At 38.3% G+C, this 24615-nt stretch overlaps 1 protein-coding gene across 1 annotated transcript in view; it reads right to left on the reverse strand.

The window, feature by feature from the left end:
* Positions 1–495: 495 nt before the first annotated feature.
* The window catches only part of CLCA1 (chloride channel accessory 1), a 30775-nt gene continuing 6655 nt past the window's right edge, over positions 496–24615 (reverse strand). Inside the window, exons 4-14 of the mRNA XM_039255747.1 lie at positions 23136–23241; positions 17056–17233; positions 14247–14465; positions 13433–13660; positions 10657–10831; positions 8730–8836; positions 6482–6697; positions 5663–5924; positions 4453–4623; positions 1981–2217; positions 496–902 (exon numbers count right to left, since the gene is read on the reverse strand). Of these exons, the coding sequence (XP_039111678.1) occupies positions 514–902; positions 1981–2217; positions 4453–4623; positions 5663–5924; positions 6482–6697; positions 8730–8836; positions 10657–10831; positions 13433–13660; positions 14247–14465; positions 17056–17233; positions 23136–23241 (2288 nt within the window). The 3' untranslated portion in view covers positions 496–513. The remainder of the gene's footprint in view (positions 903–1980; positions 2218–4452; positions 4624–5662; positions 5925–6481; positions 6698–8729; positions 8837–10656; positions 10832–13432; positions 13661–14246; positions 14466–17055; positions 17234–23135; positions 23242–24615) is intronic.

Genomic DNA, 24615 nt, shown 5'->3' on the forward strand with positions numbered 1-24615 from the left:
CTTGAACCTACCTTTCCCACCTCATCTCTCACCACTGTGGCTTTAAGCATCACTAACTCTTGTAAATTTCATGCTCATAACATACATTTCTATGCCTATGGAGATTTCATCATGCTACTGTTTCTTTCTACAATGCAATCCCTTGCTGAAATGCATCCTTGCCAAACTTTAGAGAAAAGAATGCATATTCTTGGTAATGTTGGTACAGATAACAAACCATCCCTTATACTTAAATAGTTTAACCTAGTTGGCCATTTCTGGCATCTTTCACATGGAATTACATGTTCTTTTTAATTGGCAACACTCCTTAAACTGACCTAAAACATACTTGCATTAATAAATGCCTGAGCAATGATAAAACTTTTGGATTTGAACAGATAGTTTTTATTCATATGTAGCCAGTTGTCTAGCATTTTATTTCATTATGTCGCCCTCTACAGGAAAGTTTAAAATACATTTTGGAAAATTTTATAATCAAAGGAAGGATGGATGATTTATTCATTTCATGAAAACTCAGCCCAAGGCTATTGGCAGCTGCAATTCTCCTAGCCACTTCCACATAATTTTTAAAATATGAAGGCCAGGAATGGTGCTGTTGATACTAACTTCAGGACAAGGAAAAGAAGGACTAGGTATCTCTGGAGGAATCTGAGGGGGAATAAACAAAGACACTCGTGCAATATTAGAGATTTCTGACTTCAGGTTGGCCTCATCAACAGCCTGAACAGCAATGAAGAGATCTGTGCCATTTTCAAAAATGATGTTTTCTGGTTTAAACACAAAGACTTCCTCAGAGTTGGCCTCCTTCGGGATGAGATCAGATGTGTTCACTTGAATAGAATCATTGAACTTGTCTCTGAGATCAAGAACATTTGCACTTATTCTAATGATATACTTGTGAGCTGAAAAGAAAAAGAAAAAGGTTTGTGACTTGTAATTCTCAAGTGGTAAAGAAGTTTAAAAGTCTATTAGAAACTATCACCATCCCCTAAAGGTCCAATGAATAAATGTAATTGATGGGCCATATTTATAAGTATTAGTATACTATTTACATTCTTGTTTGTGTATTTTGACAGAGTGATAAATATAAAACTGGATCAGGCTTGACCTGAAGCCTTGGTCCATATTTCTGTGCATGCACCTGGCTGAGAGAGGAAGTTTTAAAATTACTGCTTATTGCTTAATTATTTATAGAGGAGATTTTGGTAGCGATACTCCTCAAACTTTAATGTGCATACAAAACACCCAAGGATCTTTTTTTTTTTAAAATGTTTTATTTATTTCTAGGAGAGAGACAGAGAGAGAGAGACACAGAGTGAGCAGGGGAGGGTCAGAGAGAGAGGGAGTCACAGACTCTGAAACAGGCTCCAGGCTCTGAGCTGGCAGTCAGCACAGAGCCCGACGCGGGGCTTGAACCCTCGAACCGCGAGATCATGACCTAAGCGAAAGTCGGACGCTTAACCGACTAAGCCACCCAGGAGCCCCACCCAGGGATCTTAAAATGCAGATTCCGGATCAGTAGGTCTGGTTGGGGACTGGGGTTCTACATTTCTAACAAGATTCATGTGATGCCCATGCTGCAATCCAAAGACTACACTCTGTGGCAAAAATCTAGTAGGACCTAGGTTTCTTCCAAAGGCCAGTTCTGCTCGTTAGCAATCTATACTCTACTCCCAATCCTTTCCAAGAGTTGCTACTAAAAATGGGGTTTATTAAAGGACAGCTTGGCAAGATCTAAAGAAAAAACAAACCTAAGGATTGCCTGTTACTGGTTGAAACCTCTTAAAACTTAAAGTAGGCCAGTTTTTTAGGTTCCAAACCCCTCATGTTTACAAATCCCAACCTTTCATTTCAGAGGACATTCAGGAGCCCTCTTGCCTTATGCCTTCCACATAAATCACAACACGCCCATCTGCCTCACCTCCTTCTGTACCTCTGCTGTTAAACTCCTTTACAGGGTCCACACCACATTCTGCTTACCTCTTCCATGATCATAGTCATCCCCAGGAGCTGTCCAAGTCAGGTTAATAAATGTGTACCCATGGGTCTTTGCCTTAAGGTCAGTGATTTGACAAGGTGGGAAGAGATCAGGTATGGGAGCCTGTGGGACGCCAGAGGCCACAAATGAACCTCCTGAAGATGTTCTGCTGAAACACACTTGCTTGCTTTGAGGATTATCATTAATTTCGGGTCTCGGTGGATTCCATTTTACTTCACCTGCATTACATTACATCATATTACATTATGTTATGTTATGTTACCTTACATTGTAAGCATTGTATGACTGTAATACTTCCTTCTCTTTGGTGATCAGATTGCCCTCTTCCTATTTCCCCTTTGCCTTGTTTCCTCCCATACACAAAATTAGTTTTAACTATTTGATGTAAAGATTGCAAATCAGGCTGCATCTGAGGACAAAAACAGTATCAAACATTTTCTGGAATGACAATTCTCATAATTTATTTTTATGACATTTGTCCTGGATTTGTTTCTCTTCTCATCTTTTTGTCTATCCTGATTTCACTCTTCCTAGGTCAGTTTAAATCCTACCTCTGTTTTAAGATTTTAAGAAATCTCTTTCCCCTAGATACTACCATTGGTTTTATTATTTTTCCTATTTATTTGGTAATCATCTGGACCACTAGGAATTGCCTTGATTATTTCTTTAGGAATTGCCTTGATTTTTCTTTTTCTCCATGTTTGTCTTTTATCTTTCTTATTAGATTGAAGATTCTCATGAACTGTTTTATGTTAGGGGCTCTAAAATGTTATGCCTTTGGAAGACTTCTTCTTTTCTCATTGAATGCATGGGAACTTAGTGCCTCAAGCAATCTCAATTTTCCTCACATTTTTGTTGAAAGGTTATATAAAAGTAATCCTGGTATTCAAAAAATACCATGGCCTGCTCAGTCAGTAGGGTTCTCATACTCTCTTTTCAATAAAAATATTCCTTAATATCCTAACAAGGCATTAGTCAGAATTTATTCTCTCATAAACTCTTCTTCTTTCACCCTTAAAATTTTTGTCTATAAAGACAGATTCATCTTCATACCTATCAATCTGATCTTGGGCAAAGATGAAGTGGATACTATATCAAGTTCAGAGTTAGTATTCAATTCAGCAATAGAGATTATCTCTCTTGGTATTAAGATTCATCAAAGGATAGAGGGAAAAACATTGGCTTTCCAATGGCCATCCAGGTCCTATCACGGTTAGTTCTATCGAAGTTAGACCAATAGCCTCTCTAGCCTCTGTTTCTCCATCTATAGAATGGGATAATTAGGAGAAAGTAATGTCCTAATGTGAGTAAAGCACTGAGCATGAGGCTAGATATAGCCACCACACTAATCTCCTCTTGTCTTCCTCCCCTAACTCAGAAGAACAAATGAAAATAAACTAAGCTGAAATATGTAAAAGAGCTTTGGAAGAAATAGTGTCTTTTAAAGTGTCTTTTTTCCCCTCTGTGATCAGCTTTACATGAGACATCACATGTCCTAGAATCCTCCTTTTACTGAGCACACACCCAAGTAAAGAGGCCAGTGGGAAGCTCCTTGGAGGAGCTGCCCTTATCATACACTAGCACCAGGAAAAGACCTGCCCAAGACAGAGTGGAAATTGATGGAGAACAAGTCCTGGAACCCATCAGGACTGGTCTGGGTCCCAGTTCCACCTCTAGTCTAGAAGACATGTTTATTACCAAGGGTGGTAAAGGAATACCTGTTTCTTGGTGCATAATTTCTCCCACATGCTTGCAAGTGGGCTCTGTGTGCTGGTTGGTGTTAGATTCATCTACTAGTCTCCCTGGTCTGAGCAAGAGAAAGGAGACAGTGGGCTTGTGATACTGATTTATATAGTAAGCCCTAAATTTCCTTATTCTGTGGAAGTGCCAGTATCAGAGGAAAGAGCTTCATTACAAAATGTTTTAAAACTTATTAAAAATAATAGCAAACATTTGTTGAACATTACTATTTACCAGCAATGGTTTATTAGGTGTATTTCCTTGTTTGTTCCTCACAACGACCTTATGAGGTGGTTACCATTATTATTCCTATTTTACAACTGAGGAAAGTGAAGCACAAAGAGATTACCTAAAATACTTTATTTGTAAGCCGTATGTGAACCCAGCAGTTGAAAGCTATTATCAATCTATTGGTTTTCAAGTGGGGGTTATTTTGCCTCTTAGAGGACAGTGGATGATGTCTGGAGACATTTTTGATTGTCATGACTGTTCCTTCTGATAACTAGTGAGTAGAGGCCAGGAATGCTAGTAAACATTCTACAATACAAACGACAGCCCTCACAACAAAGAATTTTATGTGTCCCAAAATGTCAATAGTTTTAAGACTGATAAACCCCGAAATTAAATTACACCATTCTCTTCACAGGTTTAATGGTTTTCTCTTGATCTCAAGCCTTTTACTCAAGCCAAATATGTTATTATAAACTTCTTACCATTCTCAATCCAGCCAGGTATGTACATGGCTCCATTCTGCTGAGGTATCAACCTCTGAGTGGCTGCATTTATTCCTCCAAGAGCCCACACTTTCACACTGTATCTACCATTTGTATCATAAGCTGTAAAATACCTTGAATAGACACCATCATCTTTAGCAGCATCAGCACCTTGACAGGGAAATGAAGGTATTAATGAATATCCTAAAGGCAGCTGAGCATTTATATATTTCCAACTCATATGTAGGTTAAAATTTTTCAAAGCAAAGATAATATCACACTACCTCCAAGAGAGTTTAGGATTTGATTGTGTTAAGGATGAGATCTACTTTTTCTTTGTGTGTGTGTGTGTGTGTGTGTGTGTGTGTGTGTGTGTATTTTGTGTCTATATTTTGTCTTCCTGAATTGTTATCTTTCTTTTTGAAATCCGACATCATGCCACGTGTCTCTGTTATATCCAACATAGCACAAGGTAACTATTCAATAAATATCTTTTGAACTGAATTGAATTGCTGTACATTACTGGGGAGAAAAAAAAGTTGTATGATTATTTTTTTTTAAATTCATGACTTCACACTAGGGTAGATTTAGGTAGGAAATTCATTTACAGAATTTGTTCTAATAAGATTACTTGCATCATAGTCATGTTCCTTCTAAAAAAAAAAGTAGAATTCTCTTCCTCGCTCTCTGTATTAGATTTCCTTAAAGAATAATGGACAATATTTTAACTTTGGGGGCAAGCTAATACAGAGTCTGCATACACAGAAGAGTAACACATGACTGCATTTGAATTTATGTCTGCTGTTTTCTAAATGTGAAAGCTTCAGTTTCTTCATCGGTAGTGTATGGTTAATATCTCAAAAGTGTGTGATGAAGATAAAAATGAAGGTAACGTAAGATAGCTATTACTTTTCCTCCTTCCCTTTTAGGGAGTATGGAATATCCTCTGACAACTCCCAAGAATCTCTGACTTTATTGAGCTTAAGCCACTAATGTGTTTGGCCTTTGTGGAAGCTAAAGGTAGGCCTTTCTTCATGTTTTCCAACATTTTAAAATATAAGAATTGTGGGGAAGCGGAGAGCTCTCCCAACCAGACCGCCAGTCATGGACTCCCTGCTTCTAACTGTGCTCACCAGACCATGCCCTCTTTCTGCTCCTTGGTTGCTTTTTGGAAAAGAAAGACGTATTTTCCAAATTTTTAAATGGTTACCTGCTCCATTGTCCAATAATTCCAGGGTAACTGTTTTACCATTCACTGATTCTATTACTGCTGTGACAGTGGCCCTGAGGATTGGGAAGGCTCCTTGATGAATCTTTGCATAAACTGCCATAGCATTAGGGAATATTCCTGTGTTCTTGTTCATTTTAGAGGTCACTGTAATTGGAGGCACAGTAGCGCTTGATGGACGGGAAGTGACAGTCAGAGTCAGGGTTTGTGAGCTTGCTTGCAAACTGTACCTCCAAGTGCCAACCTAACCAAAACAAATGGAGACATTTCCAATTAATAACCATAGGTGACACAAACCTGACTTCAATGCCACCTATAGGAAGATTTTATCTGACATAAGTATTTTACAAGCACATCAAAGAAGATCTTTGATATTCTGTCAGCCTAGGGAAAGTTAGGTACATTTGGATTAACTACATGGTTCTTATTGTCAAGAAAATTGTGAATTGGGAAAATGAGGTCAGAAAGTAGTGTCCTTTTCATTGCTTGGTTTCTAGAAAGCAGTATCAAATCAATGGGTTCCTTAAGTAGAGAAAATGTGTTTCATGATCCCATAGTTTCAGGGACCATTTTGTATCTTGACTCCTATGTAATTTGAAAGTTGTCCTTTTAGTACATGGAGAAAATATCACCAATTTCCTTTCTCTTGATTTGCTGTCATACTAATGAGACAGAGAATTAGATGGAGAATTTTCCTTGTTCTCTCTGTCATTCAATACTAACTCCTTTTAGCAACCATGCACATTTAAAAAGCTATGATTATTTTGTCAAAATGTGAGAAGGGTAAAACCTGGCCCCTACCTTGGCAGTGCCTGGGATTTGGAGGTAGGCCATTTTGGCGTTAGTGTCCACTACAAAGCCATCCTGTTTCGTTTTACTAGGATCCCAGAGAAGGATTTGGGGAGGCTGTTTTGTCCAGGTGATGAGAAATAAAGTGTCTTTTCCTATAGTGCTGTCCACAAGCACTGTGCCATTCATCCACTGATTATTTTGGAGGGTTGCTCCTTTACTCTCAAGCTGTTAAGAAAAACAACTCTTTACATCCTGGAAAATAGAGCCCACATCACACAGTCTCTTCCACTCTGCTTGTAGCTCTCAGTTGCCCCATTAAAAGCCTTCAGTGATGCCTGAGTCCTTGGTTTGGTACTTAGGTCTAATCATGATCAAATTTTAACTGACCCTTCTTCCAACCGTAGCTTCCACAATATATATTCCTATACCCAAACCAGACCACTTCCCCAAATGACATTCATGAATCCCTGACTCTGACATTATTATACTCTGTTTTTCCTGAAAATCTGTATGTTAATCTCCATTTGTTTAAGCCTTATCAATTCTCCAAAATACAGTTAAAATGTCACTTTCTCTGTAAAACTTTCCCTGATGTCCATCTCACTTACTAGCTGAGAATAATCTCTCCCTCTTGTGAGATCCCATAGAATCTTGATTCTATCAGTCCTTTGATATTCTCAGTGTGTTTTGCTTTATACCTACTAGTGTTTGTACTTCATCTTATTTACTAAACTATAAACTCTTGAGGGGACTGACTGGGACTTTTTTTCCAGCCACATATGGATTTTTTTGGATTACAAATAACCAATTACTAGGGCAAGTGTTATTGCAGTCCCTGTGAAGATAAATGAAATAAGTCAAGAGCCAAGGCCAATTTGCTGTTTGGAGCAGAATGAAGGAATGGTAGAGCAGGAACTAAGGTGGGAAAGAGTTAACAGGACTTTTACAGAGAATATGACCTCAAGGATTGTCTCCTAGATAGTTATTTCCATCCTTAAACTGATATCTATGAGAAGATAGGGTGATCTGGTGATGGAATCAGATTTTCTAATTTCATAGGTAGTTTTGATCTTTGATGTAGAGAAAATGAAGGGCTCTTAGATCTGATTTTTATGGCAGATTGGTAAATGAGTTCTGCTCATTTCTCTATCTCTCTCCCCATTAGGTTTCTTAAATACAAAAATAATGGGCAGAAACTTCCTGATTATGAACTTGTCCTTTCATCAGTTTAATTACTTTTTTCCAGATACCTTCTTCCAATTTCCAGACTGGACTCCTGAGTTTAATTTTCTAAATCTGAGATAGGATTACCAAATGAGTATAACTACTGCCTTCTTTGATTGAATAAATGCTACACTGGTAGGCCAGAAAGTCTGTTGCTTCAAAATCTGTCATTATTTGTCTTTGACATTACAGTATTCCTTTATGTTTGTCCAAATTTTCACAATAGAATTGTGAAATCACAATAAAATTATCACAATGAAACTCATAGTTCACACACTTGAGTTCTGATTGTTCACTCTGTAGCTTAAAAACTGATATGAGTAGCTTTTGAAACTATTCAAGAAAAACATATAAAATACATGTGTTCTTTTCTTGAAAGATTGTCTCACGACTTTTGAAAGAAAATTAGGTTTTCTTGAAGTTTTAGAACCAGAAGTGTCCAAGAATGTTTTCTGGTTCATATCTGGCTGAGAAACTGAGGTCCAGAAAGATTAAATTCTTAACCCACAGTTACAGAGTCAATGGCAGGCCCAGGCCCAGTATCCAGGTGTCTTGACTGACATCATGGGCTTTTTGCAGAACAAAACACTTTCCATCCATTTTAAGAAACTCTTGGCAAATAAAAGCGATTTGAGGTAATGGAAAAATAGAGCAGTAATCCCTGAACACTTACTTGTTCCAGAAAATTTGTGTTAAGATGATCTACTCTGAAGAAAATTCTGAGCCAATTATATTGCTATTGGTGCTTGTTAGCAGATGTTATAAAAGAATTCTTGGACCTATTATATTTTATGTTGCTGGTTTCCATGAGGAAGTTAGTTAGTATTGTTTCCAAACAAGTAAGTACTAATTGCTTTGTTTAAATGAGTAGTGTTGCATTTTAGGAATAATGTCTAATATGAGGCTGAAACTTGTTTTTAAATTTTAACTTACTACTAGAAGAATATAGTACTTAGAAATCTTAACCATTAAACTCTCCATCTTGGCTATGATTATTTATAAACATGAAAAAACAAAGAGTAAAAATTCTGACCTGGACAGAGCGCTGGGAATCAGCTCCATTTCCAGATGAAAGGGCCCCAAAAGCATCAATAAGGCCATTGTTCTGAGCCTGATCTGAAGCATATGTCTGAAAACCTCCTAAAATGCAATTACATTATCAGAAGTTGTTTTCTAGAAAGCAAGGATTTTCAACATTTTAGCTATTGTTAAGACAGCAGATACGTGAAATGTTCTGTTGCATTATTAAAGTATTAATTGATCAACATCAAATAGGCATCCAGATTAACTCAGAAGCTGATACTAATTTTTTAATCATACTAAATAATAGCCTCGGCAACATCTCAGTTGCCCAGCTATGTCAATTATTTGCAAAGCAGCCATGAGTCTCTGATAGGTCAAAAATAATATCATAAAATTTCATGTTTTAAAAGCCACGCACTCTCATATGAGAGAATTTATTAAGCATTATTCCAAGCCTGTTGATTTATCTTATTTTAGACATAGTCCTAACAAGCTTGAATTCTGAGTTTTCTCCTAAATCATGAAACGTGTATGTAACAACAGCAAGAAACATCAGCTGACAAGGAACAGTTATAGAAAAGTATAATATGTAGTAAAAAAAAAAAAAGATTATAAATCAGGTCTCACAGTCTTGTGCTATTTAGAACATGTATAACTAAGATGGTTGATGCGAAAGTACTTTTAAACTATTAATGCTATCCAAAGTTTAAGGTATGTATTCTGGTAATGTCCTTGGGGACCCACCCTGATACCCTTACCTGAGCAAGTAAATCTCTCCCCAGCTGCTCTGCATGTTAGATGCCAATGGCAGATAGCTCCCCTTTGTCCAGAGAATTGCCTTACCAAAAGGGGTTACACTTGCTAGAGAAATAACATGCCCTTCACCTCTGACTTGCCTCAACTCTCCATAGGCACTGACTGATAGACAGAGTGCTACAAAAGGTCTGCCCTTTTACCCCAAGATTGCACTAGGTTTGTGATACAGTTCCAGATCAAGAGCCCCCTGTGGGCTTAGACTTCAGCTAGACTCTAAATGCACTTCTGTGCTTAGGTCCTTCAGCTGCTTCTATCCTACTTCCCATTCTCCTGTTCTCCTGAGGGCTCTCCCTTATAACTCCTTGTCTCGGGCTCTGCTTCTAGGGAACCCAACTTAAGACAAGTAGTGTTAGAAGCAAGCAGTCCTAACATTTAAGCTGCTTCAGAAGGCAACTCACATAATAATTGATATCCATAATCCTGGCCCTAAGTTAAAAAATAATTGTGCCCACCTACTCTGCTAAAGAAGCCAGGCACATATGGAATCCATTTTAACCATCTGTCTGTGTATGCGAATTAGAAGCACAATATATTAATGTTTTATGGAGAAACTGTATTGTTTTCTACATTTTCAGAGTGATCTTCTCTCTGTGTGGTTCAGCAAACCCTTTGCTCTCCCCCTGCTACCCCTTATTAAAGTCTCTGCTTAGAGGTCATCTTCCTGGACCCTTCTCGTTCCCTCAATAAAGTCAAGGCTTTCTATTCTAGTGTGCTTTCCACTGCTAATATGGTACTTGCATCATGATGTTATCTGGTTAGTGGCTTGTCTTCTGTCCCCCCTGGGTCTCTTGGCCAGCTGCCAACTGGAAGAGTGTGGTTCTGGGATAACCTATTAGACTCTATTCAGTCCTTACAATGTGTCTGGGAGGAGAGACCTGAGTCCTAACTAGAGTGCTGTGCTGATCCCATCTATCTCCAGACTGCCCTACTCCTAGAACTGAGCCCTTAAAATAAATGGGTAGAGTTAGTTCTAATGGTCATTTGGGAGTAGGGGCGGGTTGTTGTTTAATAAGATTACACCCGTCTCTCTCTATCCCACCCTTCTCTTTCTCCTCAGTTCACTGGAGCTCACAGTCCAGTGGAAAAGGCAATTCCGTGGGATGCATCAGACCACTCTTCACCTGTCATTTTAGACAGCTCCTCTAGTTCTTTTGCTGCAGAGGGTCCTAGGGCGACTGTGTGGATGATGGCTCCACTTTGTTTCACCTCGTTAAAGCACGCGCTTATCGTGTTATCCTCTCCATCAGTCAGTAGCACGATTTCAGATCCATCTGTTGAGTATTTCTTCCTAATAACCTAAGGACATAATTCAGGGCATGAGTTATCAGGGTGGCCAAGGTGTTGGGAGAACTGCATTTAAAGGGAATGAGAAGAGAGATTCCAGAGACAATAAATGAGTGCCTGAGAATGGTCAAATATCATTCTATCCTGAAATGGTTAATTTTAAATCAACAACATTCATTGAACTTGACAGTAGTCTTTTCTCTTGGTTACCCTGCTATGGAAGAGGCTCTGTAAAGAGGGATACAGGACAGTTCTAGGGACGGACAGCACTGAGGAAGGAGCAAAGAAGGTTTTTCTAGTTCATTCACATGATCTCTCCTTGACAGGCTTTCAGAGGTTCCCAGATGCCTTCAGAAACCACCTTCATTGAATAGGAATGATATTTTGGAGATATTAGACTCAGGGAAGATAATAGCTTATAGAATGGTTGGTATTGGCTCTGACTAGGAAGTACCCAGGTCACATGTTTAATTAACAGTTTTTAATATTCCCTCTGATTAAAACAAATAATTTTGTATCTATTGGCCCCCAGTTCCTAATTGTTTTATGATATCTATGTTTCAACCATTCCTTACTGATACAGATTATATATAGCTTTTTGCATTGTATAGAACCAACCTTCTACCAATGTTGGATAAGATTATGATAGAAGGAAAATTAGATTAAAATATAGTGATATTCATTTCAGAAGATAAAGGCAAGAGTCTGTTCTTCCTCTAAGAAGAGTAGAAGGAGAGACCCAGAAGTAGGGGAGACAAGTAATCAAGCCTAAGCAACCTTCTCTGGACCAGGCTCTCAGAAAGGGAAAGCACCTTAAGTAGCTTGAAAGCTAAGAGCAGAGGGGACTTCTGCCCTACTCTATTTGAACTCTGAGAGGGGGCTGCCACACAAGGGAAGAGGGCAGAACTATGACTGCTGCTATATTTAGGAGTTTAGAGCCCATGATCCTTTCACATGGCTGTGGCCTTCATTTGACTGAGCTGCAGGCTTGATTTGACTGAACTACAGAGCCTGAGAGAAAGGGCTTCATTTGGATTCCCATGTCCTTCTCCCTATCACTGCCATGTGCCATGGAAAACACGCAGAGGTTCCCACATATCCTGTAGGTGAGACAGAAGTCAGCAGACAAGAGAACAGGTCATCTTGCCAGATAGGCTGAGGGGTGTACGGTCTGCTCAGGGGCTGAATGGAAGACATGGGAGTGCTCAGGGCTCTGCTCCAATAGTGAGAGCCAGAGTGGGGCTGAGTCAGCCAAGAAGGATCACTGGGCCCTGACCAAACCCAGAGAGAACAGTCCAGTGGGCACCTCAGCAGGCACAAGATCCCAGAACAGAACGGACACAGGGAACAATGGGGAGTTTAAGGACAGTGTAGGACCCAAGGCCCTTTACCTCATCACTATAAAGTCACATATAAGCTCCTCCCACCCCACATCTGGACTCCATTGAGAAAGAGGAGCATGTAAATTCCAGTTATGTCTCTCACACTCTCTCACCCATCTGAGAGGAAAATGCAGAGCCAGAAGTTCTCTCTTCACTACCAGGCCATCTGGCATTAGTCATCTCCCCTAAGGTTTTGCATAGCGGGAGTTTAGTCTAACACATCAGCGATTTCAGTGTCAGTTCCCCTTCTTCATTTGGTTCTTTAATCAAAGCTTGGGTCAGTGGCAGAGACCAGAGAATCCAGATGCACACAGGCGTCTGGAGAAGGGATCTGCAGTTGACTGTGCATACAGTGGAAACCACTTCTAAGGAACTAAACTTCAAGGTGGAATAAAAAGTCTAGAGGGACAGACTGAATGTGAGGAAATGGTGGAGTCTCTTGTCCACGTGCAACAGTGTGAGCTAGGTACTAACTATTCCTGCTGCTAACTAACTAACTATTGGGAATCTGAAACAGCCCCAGTGCTGTGTTGTGCCCCACAGCAGGCAGAAGGCTGACCTGCCCAAGATGCCACAGATATTTGGAGGCCTTAGCCATCCAGCTTCTTTCCCCATCTTATTCTCTGTTTCCTGGGGCTAAATATCCTCTAAAGAAATACTGAAGACTGGATGATATATTTGGAACAATTAAGAATCAGGTGCTATCAAATAAAGCTCAGTTTAATTTTATTTATTGAGAACCTTCTGTATAAAAGATATTGTGCCAGCAGCCTGGGAGGTAAAGAGGTAAGTCCTGCACCTAAAGAAATGTTGCTTGAGTGAAGCGTGTGATCAGAAAATAAGACAGAAGACCTAGAAGTCATAACAGATTGTTTTTAAGTTCACAGTATTTAGAGAGATTCTATACAGTGGAAGGAATCAGGAAAGATGTCAAGAAGTGACATCTTTGAAGAATAAATGTGATTTGAATTACAGGAGAGAGAGGAGAAAGTATTCCAAGTGGGGAGCCTGGCAAAGGTGTGGAAGCGCTGAAGGACAGGTGATCCAGTTTGCTTAAACATAGGACACCTGGAGGAGAATCCCTGCTGTGTAAACATGGAAAGGTAGGTAAGCACCATATTAGGCTAGAACTTAAATATTAGAGAAAATTTGACTTAATTTTGTTGAAAACAGAGAGACATTTAGTAAACAAACTGTAAACATTGACAAATGATAGGAGAACTTGTCTTACAGCAAATGCTGATCGAAGCCCAGAGCAGATGGACGTTCCTCCTGAGGCCACTGTAGGTAAGAGTTTGGTGAGTGCATCCCTTTCTGCACCACTGTTTATCTGTATGAGTTCGCTTTGTACATGGGCAACACTGTCAAATGTCACCATCCCAACCCAGGACCCTTGCTCAACCGTCTGCAGAAGGAAAAGTTTGGCGGCTTGGTTCAGTCGTTTAAGACGGTTGCCATTCTGAATGGAGAAGAAGAAGAAAGGCAGTCAGTTGGGTTTAGATGAACAGACTAATAACAGAACAGTCTAGAGGAAATTTGGAATTAGCTGTCTCAACACAGAGGCCAACAAGCCTCTGTTGGCTAAAGTGCCAACAAGCTTATTCAAGGGCTTTATATTAAAATTTCTATATTAAATTTTTCCTTTATATTTAGTAGCATCTTTGGGTAGAGTTTTAGGGCCTTTGTAGAAATAGCCTAAGAGATCAAACCAGATTAGGCTTTAGTTTGATCATTAGATCACTACTTTAGTAACGGTTCTATGGATCTACATGTTGTCAGTGAAACAAAAAATATTAAGGCTCTGTACTTCATCAGATCAGTGATCATAAATTGAAAGCTAATTTAATTTGGCAAATGAAACACTTGATGCTGAAATTTCTGTTGAATAGAGTTGAAGTGGGTGTTTCTGATGGCAGTGTTATTTTGGTAACCGTTCTGACCATAAGGGTTGTGTTTATTCCCAACCTGTTACAAACTGTAGTCCAGATCATATCATATGCAAATATGAGACCAGCATCCAGAAGACCAAGACCCAGTGGACATACCGACATGCTTCCAGACTTATCAAGGACTAGGCACACAATTCTTTGTCCTATCTGCAGCAATGAGAATGTGGGCTTGGGTGGCTGCGCCGTCATAGGAGTGGTTTTCTTAAAGTCCTCAGATTCACGAATCACTTCCCATGTGCTTCGGAGATTGCATCTTTGATTTTGCAGGTTTGGGGCTTCTTTATTGTGGTTTTTTTCTGTACAGAATTCAACCACCTGAAATTGTCAATAAAATTATAGAGATAAACAGTAGAGAAGGCTATTTAAATCCCTTGCCCTACTTCCTAGTTTGCCTGGCTGACCCATAAACTTGGCTTAATCCCACAATCACTGCAGAACACTGCTGAGGAAATTCACAGTCATAATTCAGAGGTCCAATCCCATACCATGTCTTCAACCTTATTGGATCCTTAGTGCTCCTCAGCAGTCTGTATCTGCTGTTGGCTTCCTTCCTCTTCTAAAATTTCTTTTTCAAGCCATTACCTCTATCTGTAGCATTTCTCTGCTGGTACCATCGTATCTCTCCATCCTTTTACTTCCCACTCACTTCCTTACTTCCCATTCACTTACCAACACCCTACATTCCAGTTCTTTCCACTAAGATGTCCCACAGGCTTCTCAATCTTCATGTGTTCGTAATTGAACTTATCACCTTTCCTTTAACTCTGCTCCACCTCCTCTTGCATTTTCTAATTTAAGGTCACCACTATCCAGACAATCATCTAAGTCAGGAAATCCTATCTTCTTCCCTCTACCAAATAACCAAGATCCATATATTTCACTCTCTCTCCAGTTCATCATTTTTCTCCTTCTCCATTGGAATCTGCCTCATTCAAGGCCTCATGGTCACTGACTCAGACTATTTTGGTTTCCTATATGACTTTTCCATCTTGCTTGCCCTCCAGTTGGTCCTCTCTGCAGCTTCCAGAAACGTCTTCTTTCTTATTTCTGTGTTCAAGACCCTTTGGTGGCTAATCACTGCTCATACACTGTAATCTGGACTATTTCACATAGCAAGAAGCAATCTCCATGTTTAGAATTTTGAGTCACTCTACATCTTCCCTCTGCCTGTGCATTCCAAATCTCTTATTTCCCCCAACTGTGATCCGTAAATTCTCAAACTTGCCTTGTTTTATATCTATGCCTTTGCTCATGGTTCCCACTTTGTCAAGGAATTCCTCTTGCCCTGTCTTCTGCATTGTGAACTTTACCTTCATTGTCAACCAAAAGGTCATTTTCAAAAAGTTTTTTTCATCTCCTACCCTCCCTCCAGAGAATTTCCACTCAGCTCTGTGGCTTTCTAGTACCCCACATATACTTCAGTAAGATCCCCTTAACACTCTTAGTACATTTATTTGGGTATAAACAGAAATGAGCAGAAAACTGTCTCATTAAATTTCACTTCCTCAAAACTTGGTTCAGTGTCTGATACATAATAAAGCTCAATATAAGTTTGTTGTTTTTTGAGTAACCCTAAAATCTGCATGTCAAGTGTTTTTTAATCTACAAAAGGGTAATAGTTACTATGCAAGAATTGTATGAGAACATATGGAATAAGGTCCATACTAACACAGCCAATAAATGAAAGTTTCCTCCCCTTTCTTAAGTATTTATATCGCTAGCATTTGGGGAATTAAAAAAGGAGGCACAGCATGCAAAGAATGTGTAACCTCATTCCTCCTTTCAGACTATTATTCACAGTATTATCATTCAGTTAAAAATCCTAAATATCCAAGATTCTAGTAATTTAGAAAGTAGTCATTAGGTGTAAAGCACTTATTTTTCTCTGTTTGCATTCTCCAGGTCATTTTGGTAGTGTTTCCATAATATCATTATGGCTATATTTTAGGAGGGGATCTGAAAAACTTGTATGTGAACTCCAGGTGAAGTTCCTAAACCTGACTGTGTATTACATTTAACTTTGTGTTTAATTTAAAACATAATCAGAGCCCCCTCTTGAAAGATTCTGAATAAGTCTAGAAATAGACTGCAAATCCAGACTGAAAGAAGGGCCTTTTGGACCATGGTACATCATATTTTTAAAACTTATACCACATTTTTATTGACAAGACTCTTGCAAGTTACTTCACCTTCTATTTCAAAAGGAAAACACAGTTTTATATGAGACTGAAAGATAGGAGAGTCTCCCCACTGACTATTTAGTTAGTGATTAACTGATACATTTAGTCTTAGTTTATGAAATTTGCTTATTAATTTAACATTAATAAGGATAGTTTGTCAAGTTTATTATATACCAGTTGGTCATTTTAAAAGATTAGGAAATATTTTTAAACTACATAAAACGATTAAAACTATGTTCAAACCCCCTATAGGCACCAACACTCTTAAAATGATTGAAAATTTCAGTTAACAACCAAAAGCAATTATGCAGACTGAAAAGAGATCTCTGCAAGTTAAATTTAAGGCTACGGATCATATCCTTTTTAATGAATAAAAAGAAGTGTCTAATTCTCCTGGGTAAATTTATTAGTTAACTAAGAATTGTTGTGCTTGTCTGCTGTAAAGGATATTTGAGATGATTCTAAGCACTGAAACCATAAGCTCATGGGAGGGAGATAATGGAGTCTCAAGAATGGACCTAAGGAGTGGACCAGGCGGGTGGGGGTAGGGGAGAGGGAAGTATGAATTTATTGCTAATTTTGCACTCCCAACTTGTCCCACAGAGAATCAGCTGCCCACTGGTGATTTCCTAAAATTTGATCCTTTTTTGCAACAATTGAGGATAAGAATCTCACTAAATTCATAAGTGCCAAGAAGAAAAAAAATAAAAGAACAGGGTACTTACAGAATCAATACTTTGTGCAAACATTATGGAAGCCTTCACAGTTTGTGCGCTATAAGGTATGAACTCACATCCTTCTTCATACAGGCCTGTTGCTTTGTCGAGTTTGCATGCTTTGGTGACACAGCTGCCTCCCTGACACTTGTTTATTACATTTCTACCAGAAATATCTGCTGAGCATCTGAAAATACATCAAGGTTAGAGGTTTAGGTGCTGTAATCATTTCAAAAGGTTAGACTCTATGGTCAGGTTGTTTTGATGTCTACAATTTCCTCTTATAAACAAATATATCACCTTAAATAGCAAAATTATTAAATTCTCATCAAAGTCATTTTTGTTTGCCAGAAAGTATCTGAAGAGTTGCCCAAATGGTATTGGAATTTGTTTCTATGCAGCAGAAAAGCCAAGTCTGGCTTATGGCTGCTGTCAGAATTAAGCTTCCAAGTCCTTAGCCACTTCCTAATCTAGGACCCTCATTGCTAGAAAATCAGGAGCTCTCTTTTGTTTCCCTCAAAAGGCTTGCAGACACTTCCTGTTTTCTAGATATACAATTTTCCATAGTTCTTGTATGTTCCTAGGTATTTTAGATTTTACTTTATATTATATGCTTATGAATTTGTGGCTATTATAAATGGACTGCTTTCCCCCTACATTTTATTTATTAAAAAAATTTTTAATGTTTATTTATTTTTGAGAGAGACAGAGAGAGAGTGTGTGAGCAGGAGAGGGACAGAGAGAGAGGGAGACACAGAACCAGAAGCAGGTTTCAGGCTCTGTGCTGCCAGCGCAGAGCCTGACACGGGGCTCGAACTCACAAATCACAAGATCATGACCTGAGCTGAAGTTGGATGCTTAACCGACTGAGCCACTCAGGTGCCCCCAACCCCTACATTTTATTTTTCAAGCATATAAACAATGTATGAACACCATGGAAAATAGCAAAGGAGTATATAAAGAAGAATAAAAAAAAATCATGTCTCACCATCAAAAGTAAGCTACTGTTAACATATTGAAGCATTTTTTAAAAAAATAGTTTATTGTCAAGTTGGTTTCCATATAACACCCTTGCATTTTCTTCTCTATATTATCAACATAGCATTGCATATATAGCTTTGCTTCCTGCTTTTTAAAAAAAACTTGTTACGTTAGTATACTTAAGATTTTAATGTACTATAACTCATAATATCCTTTAAAAATGTGACTTTAGGGGCGCCTGGGAGGCTTAGTCGGTTAGGCGTCCGACTTTCGCTTAGGTCATGATCTCGCGGTTCGTGGGTTCGAGCCCCGCGGCGGGCTCTGTGCTGACTGCCAGCTCAGAGCCTGGAGCCTATTTCAGAGTCTGTATCTCCCTCTCTCTCTGACCCTCCCCTGCTCACGCTGTCTCTCTCTCTCTCTCTCCTAGAAATAAATAAAAAAATTTTTTAAATGTGACTTTAATAGCTGTATGTTTTGAAACTATAAAATGATTGTAGCCTAATTTATTTAATTTAGGCTCCCCCCTCCAAATTAGTACAAATATGGTACTAATTAGTCAGTACTAAAAGTAAAACTTCAATGAATAAATAAAATTCCACATGAAGTTTTGGCTCTGTTTCCAAGTTTGCTACATGATTGATTCCCATAGTAAAAGTCTGAATATTTTAAAGTCTGTTGATACAGCCCATTCCATCATTTTGTTTAAAGCGGATTTTTAAGCGTGATATTACTGGATCAAAAAATAGGAAACATTTTACAGATTTGATATGTGTCATCAAATTGCTTTCTAGGAAAGTTGTGCCAGTTCATGCCTCTAACAACCATCTGTGGAATGCCCTTTCCACTGAGAGTAGCTTTACTTACTAGGTAGTAAGTGATTCCCATCCTAGTCACATTTGTACCTCTTTGATTACTAGTAAGCATGAACATTTATTATATGTATAGTGGCCATTTTTATTTCCTCTTTTGTGAATCATTTATTCTTCTCCAGTGTCTATTTTTCTATTAGGGAGTTACCATTTTGCTTCTGGTTTTAAAAAGTTCTTTATGTGTTATAATACTAAGCTCTTAAAAGTCTGGTTTCTTAATTTTTGTAAATTTTTTTTGTTTTTACCTTTTTATTTAATTTGTGTTTGGTTTGTGTACAGCCAAAATTTCAATTCATATGTTGCCAAATTTATTATTCCTTTAGTTATTTAGTTATGTCTTTTTCCAATTCTTGAATGCATAGAAAGAAGTTTACCAAATAAAAATTCAATGTTTATTAATATTAATCTAGTTTTTCTTACTCATTATATTTAATGAGACTTATTCCAACTGGAATAAGCTCTGTTAATTTTTTTCCACACAGTTAAAAATTGCCCTGATATCTTAAGAAATTCTGCCTTTCCTCATAAATTTGTAATTCTGGCTGTATTAAATAATAAGTTATTATATATGTGTCTATCAGCCTCCATTGTTTTAATTAATGTAGCCTTTAACTATAAAGTATATTTAAAAGTCAATAAGTAAAATTACCCTTTATTAATATTCTTTTTCAAAACTGTTCTTAGCTACTATCTACTGAATGATCTCTAGGATTTTAAAAATGAGATGTCAACTAGTTTCATAAAATGTATGTATTAATTGTGTTGAATTTACATGTTCCATGAATTAAAATCTCTCAACTTATCTTGATATTCTTTTAAATTCCTTAGAAGGCTCTTATTGTTTTATTCTAATATGACTTTCACATTTCTTAGAGTTGACCCTACTTAAATTTTTTTTTAAGTTTTTATTTTAATTACCTGGTGCTTATCACAACAAGTGCATGCACTCATTACTTAATCCTCATCACCTATTTCACCCATTCCCTCCACCCACCTCCCTTCTGGTAACCATCAGTTTGTTCAGTTAGTTAAGAATCTGTTTATTGGTTTCTCTCTCTCTCTCTGTTTTCCACTTTGCTCATTTGTTCTGCTTCTTAAATTCTACATATGACAGAAATCATATAACATTTGTCTTTCTCTGACTTATTTTACTTAGCATTACATGTTCTTGATCCATTCATGTTGTTGCAAATGGCAAGATTTCATTCTTTTTTTATGGCTGAATAATATTCCTGTGTGTGTGTGTGGGGGGATGTATGTATATATATATGTATATGTATGTATGTATATATATATGTACATATATATATATATATATATCCCAACTCTTCTTTATTCATTCATCTATCAATGGACACTTGGATTGCTTCCATAATTTGGCAGTTGTACATAGTGCTGCTATAAACATACGGATGCGTGTGTCCCTTTGGATTAGTGATTTTGTATTCTTTGAGTAAATACACAGTAGTGCTATTGCTGGATCATAGGGTAGTTGTATTTGGAACTGTCTGAGAAGCCTCCGTTGCTGTTTTCCAGAGTGGCTGCACCAATTTGCATTTCCACTAACAGTGCAAGAGGGTTCCTTTTTTTCCATATCCTCATCAACACCTGTTGCTTCTTGTGTTGTTGAGGTTAGGTATTCTGACAATGTGAGGTGATCTCTTCCCCCTACTTTTATTACATTTTTAATTGCTATCTTAAATGGAGAAAATTTTTTCCATTATATTTTTGAACTCATTATTGTTAATCTATGGAAAGCAATTTGAATATTCATTTTGTATCTAGTCACCTTATTGACTTCGTCAATTTTAACTTCTATCTATTTCCTTGGGTTTTTAAGTAGACTATGTCTCATCCATTTAAACCCAATTTTTTCTTTTCCTTTTGAGTAGCAGCCCCCTATTGCCCCCACTGTTTTTTTTTTTTTTAATGTTTTTTATTGATTTCTGAGAGAGAGAGACAGCGTGAGCAGGGGAGGGTTAGAGAGAGAGGGAGACACAGAATCGGAAACAGGCTCCAGGCTCTGAGCTAGCTGTCAGCACAGAGCCTGATGCGGGGATCGAGCCTGATGCGGGGATCGAACCTGAGCTGAATTCAGACGCCCAACCGACTGAGCCACCCAGGTGCCCCATGCCCCCACTGTTTTTCAACTCTTTAGTTTAAGGTGTTATTGCGTTGGCTACAACTTTCTAAACAAAGAATGTGCTAATAGTGGTCATCCTTATTCCTATAAATGTGTCTGTCATTTCTCTATTAAATACAAAGGATATTGGCTTTCAGGTAATGTTCTGTATCATATTAAGGAAGTAACCTTCTGTTGGGATCAGTACCTTCATTTTTTTAATTGCTCCTAGGCCTCCAAAAGTATTTGGAAGATAAGAAGCAATAAATATTATTAATATGCTATAATTAAATTTTTGTTAAGAGGACATGGTGATCATGTCAGCTTTGCTAATGTTATCTGTAGAAGAATATCCCATATATGTAAATATGTCTAGAATATCTCTAGGAAGGACTAATAACCTTACTAATGAGTTTTTCTCTTGAGGGAACATACAGCATCCAACTATGTGGAAGCTTAGAAAAGAGAAGTGTGGAAGGCAGATGTTGGGTTTGGTGTGGCATCCTTTGGGTGAGACTGTAGAGGTCAGTCCAACACAGGATCACATCAGGGAAAGGCCCCTGGGATATGGTCTGTGAGGTGCAGAGGGAATAAGGTAAAGGAATCTGGAGGGGTGTGCCTGGTTCTAGAAGGCACATAATGTCTATGTATGCCTGACACGATGTAACAATGAGGGAAGATACAACAGAAGTGGACCTAGCTAACAGAGTTTGAATGTAGTAAAGAAAGGCGAAATGGTGAGCAGTAATGCTCCTGTGGGAAAACTGAGAAGCCGAGATGGAGCGCTGAGCCCAGCACTGCTCCCCTTGCTAACAGCTGCACCATGTAAGACAGTAACTGAACCCAACCCTAGTTTCTGTCCTTGAACAGCGTCAGGCAAGCAGAACTGAAGACAGAAGTAGAGAGGACTGTTGTACCAAATTTTAGTCATTAAAAAAGAAGTTGTTTTTAAATTCGGGCATAAGTGTGCAAAATTATCCAACTCCTTTGAGAATCTATTGGAATCACTGTTTTTCTTCTGTACTCAATCTACCATATTAATTAGTTACCTAATATCACAATATTTTCAAATTTCTGGAAGATATCCTACTTGGCCTTAGTATGTTTGTTATTCCCTCAATTCTACCAGATATAATTTACTATCCATTAATTTAAAATCTTTTTGAAAACTGTATCTACAGAATTATTTTTTCAAACCATCTGTTGGGTTTTAGTATCTAAATTATGCTCACTCTTTAAAGTAAATTGGGAAGTTCCCGGTCTTTTATGTTAGTACTAAAGCAGTTTATATTTGCTTAAATCTAACTCACCCATAAAATAATCAGCCATTATAATACTTTCAGTTTGCTTTCTGTTGACAGTACAGAAAGTTTAATTTAAATTGGGATAAATTTTGATTTAATATTTGGATTGTCATTCATGTAAGTTCCACAGTCCCTCCCAGGCCCATTTGTACTGATCAAATCCACATAGATACCATTCTGCCCTCAAGGCACTAAAGAATCCCATTTGACTGACTTATGTCCCTGATTCTGACATAGGAAGATGGAGACACTGGACATAGTACCTATGGATTTCTTATAGATGCACACACACAGACACACAGACACACACACACACACACACACACACACACACACAGGCAAATGATTTGTAGCTGCAGAGTAGACAGTTCAACTATTTGAAGCACTTATAAAGTGAACAAAAGAAGTCATTTCATGGGAAGCTGAAAAAGAAGGCACTAAGAGAATGAAAGAAAACATAACAAAAAAACTGGTATTTTTGAAGTCATCAACTCATGGAAAAAATGGTTGCAATTTAAAATAGTTTGGGATGGGGTGCCTGGGTGGTTCAGTCAGTTGGGCATCTGACTCTTGATTTCAGCTCAGGTCATGAATATCAAGGCTTGTGAGACTGAGCTCTCCTTCTTGCTTGGACTCTGCACTGATAGTGTGGAGACTACTTGGGATTCTCTCTTTGCCTCTATCTTTGCCCCTCCTCCCATTTACACACACAAGTGTCTGTGTATGCACATGCTCTCTCTCTCTCTCTCTCTCTCAAAATAAATAAATAAACTTAAAAAATAGTTTGGGAAAATTAAATTAAAATACACATACCTTACTGCTTGTCTTTTTCCATTGGATAAGTAGAATTTCTGTTTATCATTGTACTCATCATATACCCCCCATCGCAGATGAGCCCATTCATGGACAAAGGCCCTTCCTGTGAGAAAATATTTTAAACACCTGATTACCACAAGAATGACAAAATTATCTTCTCACACTAGGAGAAGGTAATTTTTCCGAACATCATTATCCTTTGCTATGTTAATTTTTTTCAATTAAAGTTTTGATTTCCTTAGGGAAAAAAAAATCTAATGACAACTGCACATTTCTTTAAAATATAGCTACTTATTTTGGCTCATCAAATGTTAATCAGGCACTAGTAAGTGCCAGGCAGTTATTCACACAAAGATGAAACAACTGCCCTGTCCTTATCACAGCTCACGGTCTAGCAGATGACACAAATGATCAGATAACTAAAATCACCAGTGGTGCAAGTGTAATGATGGAGGTCAGTGCAGGCTGCTGTGGAAGCCAGAGGCATTCACAAGGCCGCTAGGGCAGCATCCCCAGTATGTCCTTCTCCCTCATGGCTCATATCTGGTTAACCCTCAAGGCCTGTCTACTACAACTCTGCCTTTTTGCTTTGACCTAGTCTCCTCTTTCCAGTTGCACTGCTACCTACTCCTGAATCACTGCAATAGCCATTCAACTGGCCAACGTATCTCTAGTCTTAGATGGCTCCCCACTGGTGCTCAGGTTAAGTCCAACATCTCAACATGGCACACAAAATTTCTGATGATCCAGGCCCTGCTCCTCGCTGAAGCCATTTTTCTTGCTGTTCTTCACCCACTACCAAAAGTCTAAAATCACAGTGAATTCCTAAACTCTTTTTGCTATCTAGAGTCACACCATGCTCTTGCTCATCTCTTGTTCTTTTCACATATTTTTCCTCTGGCTCAAAATACTCTCTCCCTCTCTCTGTGGGTAATCCCTACTCCTCTTTCAAAATCAGGCTTATCTCTACCTAGGAGCCTTCTCTGACATCCTCAAACTATTCCATATACCCCTCCTTTGCACTTTTATTATATTCCATTATGATCCCTTATCATGTTATATTTTCATTACTCCTTACATTCTAGTCTGTTCTGTCACACTAGACATTTATCTCCATGAGAACAGACACCATGACTTCTTCATTGTCTTGCCTTGGCAAATAGTGCCTAGAACTTAATAGGCATGCCGTAAGTATTTGTTAATTTTGCATGAATCTTAGTGACTTCTATTCAGCTGAGTTTTCCTGGAATTTCCTAGGTAGGCTGAATTTGGATGGGTATATGAAGGAATGCATACTAAGGAAGACCTAGAATCTCACATTAAAGATTTAGACTATTCTGTCAGTGCTGGGGAACAACTGATGACCTCTTAAAGGTAAGGTAAGGTCATAGGGGAGCAGGCATGGAGTCACAGGGCAGTAAGAAGAGGTTATAAAGGAATGACATTATATGTGGTGACTAGGATGGCTGAGGTGGGC

The sequence above is a fragment of the Hyaena hyaena genome, unplaced genomic scaffold (genome assembly GCF_003009895.1).
Source record: "Hyaena hyaena isolate Hyena2069 unplaced genomic scaffold, ASM300989v1 scaffold_544, whole genome shotgun sequence".
Taxonomy (NCBI): Eukaryota; Metazoa; Chordata; class Mammalia; order Carnivora; family Hyaenidae; genus Hyaena; species Hyaena hyaena.